Below are 9,951 nucleotides of genomic sequence, written 5' to 3' on the forward strand. Positions count from 1 at the left end.
TAGGTGGAAGATGAACGTTTCGTGTTCTACTGACCTCAGGAAGGATCGATCACACCTTGCTAGAGTTCCGTTTCATGAATAAGTCCGTGAGCCCACCACTGAGACTCAATTCGCAAAGACCTGCTGCTAGCAGCCGGACCTTCATTGCTCCATGGAGCTAATGCAACCTCCTCCATGTGCGAGCGGGCACCCTTTCTATCTGATCGGGGGCGCGAGGGCGACACGGAGAGTGCACTGCTCCCTTGTTGAGCAAGACCCGCAAAACTTCAAAGATTCGCTTCCCCCGTGCCTGCGCGAGCCTCGTTGATGACCCGGAACTGAGCTTGACAGCAACCTTAGATGAGATATCTCTTCCATTTATGTTCAATGCGTCTAGCGCGACCGGAGCTGAGGGATCTTGGCGCTGGTGATCAGTTGAGCCTGTCTCGATGAATCCCCTCCCGGACTCAACCCCGGAAGGACTGAGGACTGACGGTGAGGAACCTCCCGGGTCGGGAGCGTTGAAAGGATCGCGGGGTTACTTCCGGACGTTCGACGCGAGATCCGCGATAAAATATGAACAAATTCTTTGAGAGCGAAGCGGCAGATGTCCATCCTCGAATAGGACACGGGCAGCCTGTTCGAGCTCGAGTAGCGGGGACTGAGGCGATTGCGAATCGATTCCAGAAATCTTGAAAGTTTGCTCTGCGTTTATTGATGTGATTTAGGAGTGATCTCGTTCTCGAGAATTATATATCAACGGCCATCTGAGAATTCTGGACCATAATTCGACATTTATCCTGGTAGGGAACTTCGTCTACGATTCTTTCCTTTCGGGAGCTAGAAATCGGATGCCATTTGCCTCCTCTAACCAGAATCACAAGTGGTGGTAATTTCTTGAACACTCTCCGTTCCCTCCTCCTCCTCTTTTTTCGAGCCTCTTCTTGAGTGCATTTGCGGATGAAAATTGTTAATTGGGTGATCTATGGACCTCGCTTTGTGGCTCCGATCTGGATTTCGTCTCCCTATGCAATCTCAAGAGTCTGCCGCACGCCGCGCGCTGGATTGAAATGCAAATGAGAAGACGAAGGGGTCCAGCATCTGGAGAGTCGAACTTCTGCTGACGCAGCCATGACTGCATCTCGGTGAGTTTTGACTCCGGGATTCCCCATCATTCAGCGCGAGGCTTCTTCCTTCTCCGCGTATGATTTCGGTAGTAGCTGATAGTTTCTGACAGCGCGAATGACTGCTCCTGCCGGTCCTCCTTGGTATCGATACAAGAGTTACTCTGCCGACGGGATTGCAGCAGTCAATCGTCGGGCTTCTAAACAAAGTCCGAGGAGGCCTCCAAGGGATCACTGGCACCGATGACGATAACTTTTTGAGAGTTCTGAAACTGAGGAATGAGCCAGGAGAAACAAATGTTTCGGTGGCGAATCGCGCTCGAGGTTAGACCTTGAGGAATCCAATCCTAACTAATCTCGCCGGCCAGCCTCTTCAGCTTCCCGGAAAGATCGGGACCTGGAATATTTTGACCGGACCGGCTCGACGGGAGGAAAAATGGCCGAGGCTCGAAAAGAGGAGCCGCGTGCGGAGCTTAGCCGAAACTTCGTGAAATCGCGAAGAAACATAGATAAGATTTTCATCCGGAGTTCCGGATTTGCTTTATTCGTATCCGTATCTCACATGACCTTCATTGCACCTTTACTTTACGATAAATCCATGACTTGTTTTGTGAAAATACTCTTTGTCTCGTCTACGTCTGAAGTCCGAACACCAATCATTCCATCGCAGGTTCTGCGAATCATACCGTGTTCGTAAGAATTCAACATGCAATGCGATCGGCTGCTCTCTGCATCCTCTCGAGGAACGCAGAGACATGGATCACGAATAAATAGCTCGAATAATGCACTTTTGACTCATAGAGCGTGTCTGTGAATGAGCGATTCAACGATGACTGTTGGGTGAGGTTGTTCGAGTTGTCCACGTTCGAGTCGACAGAGTCCCGCCGCCTCCGGAGCCCCTCATTCGATGTTGCTCATACGTTTTCAAGCTGCACTGAAGGAGGCACGAGGGGAGCGGAGGCACTGTCGTCCCTGAAACGACGATGCCACCTGTGATCATGATGCTGAGGCCACCGTCGACCACATTTGGGCCACAGAGAGTTCTGGCTAAAACATCTGCGTGAACATCGATCCTCTGGTAGTTTCCGAGATCATAGTCTGGGTTCTGATAGAGTCCTCCGGGAGGGCGGCGAAAAGCAGGCATGGGATCAGTGGATCCATGTGCTGTCTTCTCCCGAAAAAACAGCCGAAACCACTTCTAAACATTAGGTCGTGTTTATTCAAGTTCGCCAGCTGGCTTCGGACAGATACCTGAATAACCCCGAATAATTCCCCCGCGCATCGAGCCGAATGCCCCTTGTTGATCGTGTACCGCTGGCTCGAATCTCGACTGTTGGTCATACGGAGAATCTTCGACAAGCGTAGAAGTCTCCTTCTTGTTATCGAAGCAGTTCCTGCCAGACTCGTCAATCCTCTCTGACCCCAGTTGGTGAGGGTATCACACAAATCGGGAACCGAGTGAGAACATCCCTCAGCGTTTAAAAAGTATTTCGCCTTGAATTTGAATACCGAGAATATCGGGTTCATCGGATGCCTTTCGAAGTCAAGGGAAAATATCCGATAATTTTTTCGAGGGCTTGATTAGACGCATCGGGACAGGGCATCGCGCACCAGCAGGAAATTTCCTCGCACGCGCTCGAGAATTCGAATCCTTCCTCAGTGTCAAAATGTGTCGATTGCACGATGCATAATTTTTAAATGTATATCTAGAGGTTGAATAAAGAAGCTTTGATAAAATCCAACCCGTCGAGGAGTATACTGCTTGTCCGTAAGTTGATTGGAGCTTGGATATTTCGGATTCCCCGTCCGAATCACACTCAAATCATCGATCATAGCGAAGCTCACGATCCTACAGCAGGGAAGATAGCGCCTCTCTCGGCATTGACTACTACAGGCCGGAATTATTATTACATATATCGATATTGTTCAAATGACTGATGCCAGCGATTTCGTCGAATTTTCAAGGCCTCTCTCGCTCTCGGAGTCGAGACGGTATGTTTGCAAACACTGACGGTTAGAATAATATTTGGGGGAAGCGACATCTTCTCAGCGGCAGCGATGGTATTCTAGTGATCGTTCTGTGCGCGTCCTCTGGTCATCCACCCTCTCTCATGAGGCTCCCATGTCCACCCTTGTCGTGGAACGTGGACCGTGGAAGCGGTTTCATTTTTCCCATATACATGCCGCCCAATAATCAAAGGTAGAAGTGGTCTATGATTATTTTTCTCGCGGATCTTTATCTGTCGCAACACTTCTACGAAGTGCTCACCGGGCTGCTCACTTTGAGAGGAAGCTGGTCGCTGACTCGGATTGCTTCGGCTTATAAGTTCGCTTGCCGAACGTGAACGGAATGTACCGATATTTGATCATATGCTGGAAGGAAGCATTTTACGTTAGTTCCCGACGTTCGCAGAAGCATCTATTCTTGAGTGGGTGCCGCATCGGGCCCGGGCCGGGAGACTCACCTTGATTTGACGTTTCATCGTCAGTACGAACAATGTGATGAAGTAAATCAAGAGAATGGGCCAAAAAACGGGGATGTTGAAGGCATCGAAGAACGTGCAAATTATAGAGATCACGTTCGCTCTTGTCGCCGAATACCAGAAATGGAATTCGGGCAATCGTCTGATGAAAGGCCGGAACTCTTCATTCGACTTGGTCGGAAGCCCAGGATCCCCTTCGTCTGCGAAAATAGAATGTTCTAATGAGGGCCAATCGCGTAACCGAAAGAAATGTTAGATTGAGAAGATCGAGAACGGCGAGAAGATTTTTCTGGATTGAAAATCCTCTCAGATGGACGGAATGGATTTCTTCCAGTGTCTCGGATGTGCTCTTCGTTTAGAGAAGGATCGATACGACATTCGATCGAACACAGCTCACCTAATGATTGTGATAGAGCAGGATCTATTTTTGGCGTTAAGAAAGCTATGAATAAGTTGAGGTGGTATATTCCAAGAGCGTACGTCACAATGTACCATCCCTGTAAGATATATCATCACCTTAATTACTCGGATCAATTTTTCTTCCAAAAAAACGCGTAAAAGCGCGAGGCGACTTGGCCGTCATTATCAGCCCGCCTTCATTGAACCATCCACATACGACTCACTTGGAGTAGAAAAACTCGAAGTAGAAATAGCAGCAGCAGGAATAGACAGAATCCCCATCTCGCAGCGGAAAACGGTGTGCTAATGTCCAGCAGACGTTGGTAGCGCTGGAAATGAAACACTTCATTCCAAGAGTCTTTCCGTGAGAGTTCTCTGCAGCCAGCAGCGGTGAATTAACAGCGCGACCTACATTGCTCGGAAATAGCTCGAATTTTTCAGGGAGAGGCTGATCTGAGAGTGATACCGAAAGAGTGTTGAGAGCGATAGGTCGCGAAATCGTCGAATGATTCCATGATTCCAAATTGGATGGGACTCAGGAGGAAAAATCGGTCAAGAGTTCGAGGATTGTAGTAACGACATCTGCTACTCCACCCAGTCAGTACATACTTGTCTTCCCTAGGGCGCCAGAATACTCACTTGTCCGAGACTTCTGAAAAAAAGTGCCACTGCCGAGGGTTGTGAAGCTGTAGAGCCCTCGTCCATTCCGCGGCCTATCGGCTCTCGGTCATCTGTTGATATATGAATACTGCTCAGAGCCTTGGAATAGTCGATATCGAGCGCTCTTTCCGCGAGTCGTCGAACTCAATGAGAATGGTCCCGCCGTGCACTTCACCAGATGGCCGAATCCTGGGATTCGTGCCGTGTTTCGACGATCATAAAATGGAGAAAATCCACATTTCTTCTATACTCAATTATCGGGAGAACGCTTCGATCGCGCATTGGCGAGCCATCCATCAATGGTATCGGAAGCATCCCCCTTCAACCCAAGGAAAGACGAAGAATATCACTTCATTCGATTGAGAAGAGCTTCACGCCGGGCTGCTCAACTTACAGAACACCCAATGAGCTCAGCAACAGCTTCCAATGGGAGCGCAAGCTGCTACGCAAGGGAGCTGGAGATCTCTCCTGGTTCCTGTGGGACACTGATTGATGTTCGCGAGAGTACACCGGCTGAGATGACGGAACGCGACGATTCGCACGGCGCTTTCTAGCAGAAAATCGAAGCCTCGGATGACGTCGACGTCAAAGCGAATCGCTCAGTCCGCTGGACGAGACCAAGGTGAAGCAGCGCTCCGTAAAGCAACACCTTCTGTCGCTGCTAACACATATGACGAGCAGTGCTGCTGCTGAGCCACCACCGAGCTATCGGCCACGTCTGCTGCTTGATGATCCTTCCTACGGGGACTTTCGGGGCTGATGTAAACATAGAATGAACGCATACTCGTACAGCGTAGTGAGGCTCTTGTGAATCCCGCTGCGGGCGGTGTCGCGGCCGGCGGCCGCTCAACTCACCTCTCGACGGAGTTAGGCCGGACAGTTTTAAGTCCCGCGGGGGAGCTCTCTCCCACGACACTGGAATACTGGATAATTCTCTGATTTTTGTTGTCTTTCGAGAGTTCTGGTGCGACAATAGTTCCATCATATGTCATCAGAGGAGCAACCGAAGGAATTAGGTACAATTATTATCCGCTCGGCTGTTTAGTTCATACCTTTTTGGAGACGGAAACTTCATCGAAAGACTTCCCGCCGCGTTGATCCCGTGGGTCGCGAGGCCATTCCCACGGTCTAAGTTCCGACTCGAGCGATTTCCGATCCGTCTGAATACGCAAGTTCAGTGAAGGAATTATGACGAAACCTCGCTTCGAGCGATCCCGTCGGCGGCTCGCGTCGACAAACTTCCACACAAGCGTAGGTTATCGGAATCGGATCTCTGAGTTGTCGAAGGCTCACTCTGGGTCTCGGAGAAGTTTCACTTCGTAACGAACAATATGAGTATTTCCTCGCTGTATCCGTATGTAATGCAGAACCTGAGCACAGAGAATCTAACACGGAACATCATTCGGAAGCTGAATCAGTCCCCACGCGGTTCGAGCCCCTTCAACGAACATCGATCCTTGCTCCCTCCGACATGGCTCATAGCGGATTCGATTGCCCTCGGTGTATCGATTCTGTACATTCTCTTAGCTTGATCGCGACCTGATAAAGTCGATCGGTACAGTCAGAGCTGCTGCTTACTCACTCGGACGTCGCGTCGTCTGTGAACGTTCCTCATTGAGGGGGAACCAGATCAATCATGAGGGTCATTGTTCCATCGCTTCGCAAGTGGGGATAGGATGAGGGGGGATGTCCGATCTGTCCACTGAATAGGGGCATTCAGATCGACACTAGAGTGCTAGATTAGGTCATTGACCCTTGTGCGGATTTCCCGAAAAGGAGCTCGATCTGATACCAGAAATCTCGAAGGAGGATCGATCGGATGACAACCGTATCCGCGGATTGCTCATATCTATTCTCGATCGCGTATCGAGGGGTAGAGCTCGACATCGACAGAACAGACTCGAGTTCGGGTCGAAACCCCTCAGTCTACGATCCGGATCATTGCGCCCATCCCTATGACGATCGACCCGCGAATTCTCAATAGTAGAACTTTTCATCGGTGGAGAACGGATGCATTAGAAGTACCACAGAGATCTATTCCCTCGCTTTAGAACGGGAACTGATTATGTTCTCGAGCTGGGACGCTCTGGCACATGTAACGCTTTTTGGTGAATGACTTGCAAACAGTGAGGCCTGGGGCTTGCCCCAGTTCGGATAAGAATAATGAGCGTACTGGAGCTACCACATTAAAATATTCTATCGGTGAGCTCCGTGAGCTATGGCTCAAGCCTGGGCGATCTTCTTCGACATTCGTTCGAAGCGACTGAGGATCATGTGATTCAGAGTTTCTCAACCTTCTCGACCCCACGAACCCTCTAAAATCCTCAGCTTTAACGGCGTCTCCGTCGCTAACCGAAACCTATTCGTGGATGAAGATCCTTACCACTTTCGCCCAATTCGCCCAATTTTTCCCTATGTCAGCACGTGATCGACTCGCGTATTTGCTGGGCTGCGCTTTTTCGAAGTAGCAAAAACGTTCTCTTCCATCCTTGACCAGAGATTCCTCCGATGGTGTCCCGGGTCCAAGGCAGCGTCCGGTGTGCAAACCAATCTGACAGCGCGGTTGGCCGTCGATTTTCGAGGGTCTCGGTCCGACCATAATTTGAATTATTGATCATCCCTTAGGCCGCTGCTCGCAATCAGAGCCCATCAGGGAGGGTCACAACATGGCGCCACTTCCGAGAGAAGGTTTGGCTGCCGTAGAATTCCCGACTCTAGCGATTCAGGTCCATTCTTCAAGAGGGAAAACTTATGCTCGTTGGATTCCTCCGTCGTACTCCTGTCTGAAACCATTACCGGAGCAGAGATCAACTAATGAAACACGGATGAGTGGCTATGACCCTTCCGAGCCCTCTCGGCCAGCAACTTGACTTCGAACCTTGAATTCGTCGAGCCGGAAGTACCCGGATAGTGATGCTTGAAAATACTTCTGCTCAAGAAGACGCACATTCCAGCAGAAGAGCGGGCGACTCTTTCGAAGAGGTCTCCTCGGATGAGCCGATTGTGAGCCCAAAAGACAATCTCTCAATGACCATGGTGACGGGAACTTCGTCGAAAAATCCACGCAGACTTCTCATAGGTGGTCATCTAGAAACGTCCATGTGCACGACTGCCTCACAAGGAAAGAGACGCAAGCCCGAGAGCCGAAGTCGGTGTACGCTCGGGTCAGGAATTTCTAATCGAGAACTGCTGTTGCAGGATACGATTCAAAACATGATGAAGTTTGGCTTCGAAGAACTGGGGAAGATCTTCCATCGTCAGAAAAGCTGGGGATCCTAATGTCCAGAGAATTAATCGAAGTGTAATTTAGGCGTCATGCTGCGCGGGGAAGTGTAAGTCCACGGTGGGAATGGCTAGAGAACCCCACGCAACTCAGAAACTCCAAAATCGCTGTTTCGGAGATCGACCGATGGACTTTGAGAACAGAGCCCCTCGTGATTACCCTCGGTTGAGAGAGACGGGCGACAACTGGGGCTCCGGCAACATGCGTGAAGGACGGGAGGGTGGTCAAGTTCTCTTCGCAGTCAATATCGACGACCAGCTCTCCTCTAGGTGTCTCAGCCGTTTTCGATGTCGCCGGAGACGATGACAGCTTCACTCGGCTATTTCGAATTCGGTATCCGACGGTCCTTGAACTCGAACCACTCTGCGTCGGTTTTCTCCCCTCATTGTCCCTCAATCTGAGTGAGAGTTGTCGACGACATCCGAATTCTGCGAGTGTTCAAAGAGGGACAGTCCAGCGTCGCCAGTGAAGAATGAGTCCGAAAAGCCGGAAGCCCTCTCTTCTCCTCAGTGACCGTCAAGGTGTGCATCACGAACATGTCAGGAGCCGGAATCAGCTCACCGCACCACCGGGGGCGGGAAGTGGTTTCAGTATCAAACTGGAGGAACGCAAGAGTTTACCTAGTAGTCTACGTAGGCATCCTGTTTGAAATTACGCTCAGGGGTATGCGCGACAACGCCGGAAATTAAGGATGACATCTTTGTCTTGAACAAAGGGAAACTTTAGAGTATCTGAGGACGATCTTGATTCAATTATTTCACCGAATCGGGCTCGAGAACTCGGCAAGCTCTGCAAAGTCGTTTCAACGGACCGGATCGGCAATAGAATCGCATCAGGCTGCCGCGGAGACAGGAATAGTGGAGAACCGAAGCGGGAAGAACGGGATATGCACCTGATGTCAGATGTGAGTCGAATAGAGAATCTCAGGGGCCTTCCGAACGGACGGATGCTTTGTCAATATCTTCCGGTCTGATACCGCTCGAAGATGTTTTCATCGATAGAAGTCCGATCAGCACCCTCTGGGCCGGTGACCGGATTTGTCGACACGGTATGTTCACCTGAGACTTTGCTCAGCGAAGATTCTCTGCAGTCTACAGTAAGGGGAGCCTCTTGATATGTATCATGCCAACGAATGACATGAGTCCACGTATCCGTTTCGACTGAACAAGAATTGCCCTTCCTCTCCGCTTGGAACATTCTGCTCCTCCTGCACGAGCCTAGCCGGGAGAATCCTCACGCACCACAAATACCGGATTTTACCAAGATCACCCCTATGAAAGAATCTTGATCGGGACTCTCCGGGAGCGATCCGATCAAGCGAAGGATTCCATCACCTGGTAGTCCTACAGAGCGAAGTTCACTGCATGACCTCGGATTTTGAGGCTTGGAAGACTCTCATGCACGACACACGTCACTACATAACCTAACGGCCACGAACTTAGAACAAACGTAGGACCGACCCGGAACAACTTCTCGCTCTCGAGCGAGAATCCGAGGCCGAGACCACTTACACCGGAAGCGGCTTCTGCCTACTCGAATCGGCGGCGCGGCGCCGGCGTCTGAAGGCCTGGCGATCGCGGCGCGCTAAGTGAGTAGACTCCCTGGCCCTAGATACATTCGAATTACCAATGGGATATTTCGAATCTCATTCCTGAGCTCCACGTTGCCGGTTCCGCATAGGCTTATTTGTTTTCTCTCAGCCAGAGCGAGAGACTCAGGAATGGACCGAATTATCCTCCCGGTGAGCAGAAGTTGCACTGGCAAGAGATCGCTAAGCCCTGCCTCGACAGTGGGATTAGTTCGCTGTCTGTTCCTATTCAGAGGAGGTCCTCTTGATTGGTGAATAAGTGGAAGCGAGAAGAGTCCGCCTTGTGGAGCACCGGAATTCGAGTCATCGTTACTCACTTTCAGCATTCCGTCGGAGTTTGGGGGGAGGTAGGGGCGGGGGGAAAGGGGTCTCCGGAGTCTGAAGCTGTACACGACTTCCGTTCACATATCGTCGCAGCCGCATCTGACAAATTAT

At 50.5% G+C, this 9,951-nt stretch overlaps 1 protein-coding gene across 1 annotated transcript; it reads right to left on the minus strand.

The window, feature by feature from the left end:
* Positions 1-1,726: 1,726 nt before the first annotated feature.
* LOC100902140 (protein RER1) lies at positions 1,727-5,311 on the minus strand. The gene is made up of 7 exons (XM_003746720.2): positions 5,040-5,311; positions 4,625-4,716; positions 4,210-4,314; positions 3,984-4,083; positions 3,569-3,786; positions 3,385-3,476; positions 1,727-2,075 (listed from the first exon to the last, which is right to left on the minus strand). Exons 2-7 carry the CDS (start codon positions 4,688-4,690, stop codon positions 2,018-2,020), a joined length of 639 nt encoding a protein of 212 aa, XP_003746768.1. The 5' UTR covers positions 4,691-4,716; positions 5,040-5,311; the 3' UTR covers positions 1,727-2,017.
* Between the last annotated feature and the right edge of the window lie 4,640 nt (positions 5,312-9,951).

The sequence above is a fragment of the Galendromus occidentalis genome, unplaced genomic scaffold, assembly GCF_000255335.2.
Source record: "Galendromus occidentalis unplaced genomic scaffold, Mocc_1.1 scf7180000077501, whole genome shotgun sequence".
In the NCBI taxonomy this organism is placed as follows: Eukaryota; Metazoa; Arthropoda; class Arachnida; order Mesostigmata; family Phytoseiidae; genus Galendromus; species Galendromus occidentalis.

Bases quoted from the DNA above. Each gene is read 5' to 3' on its own strand.
- LOC100902140 (XM_003746720.2), bottom strand. From the start codon at position 4,690: ATGGACGAGGGCTCTACAGCTTCACAACCCTCGGCAGTGGCACTTTTT. The intron at 3,787-3,983 runs GTGAGCTGTGTT...CTATTTTCGCAG, and splicing joins TGCTCTATCACAATCATTAG to ACGAAGGGGATCCTGGGCTT. The intron at 2,076-3,384 runs GTGAGCAGCCCG...TCGTCGTTTCAG, and splicing joins GCGACCAGCTTCCTCTCAAA to GGACGACAGTGCCTCCGCTC.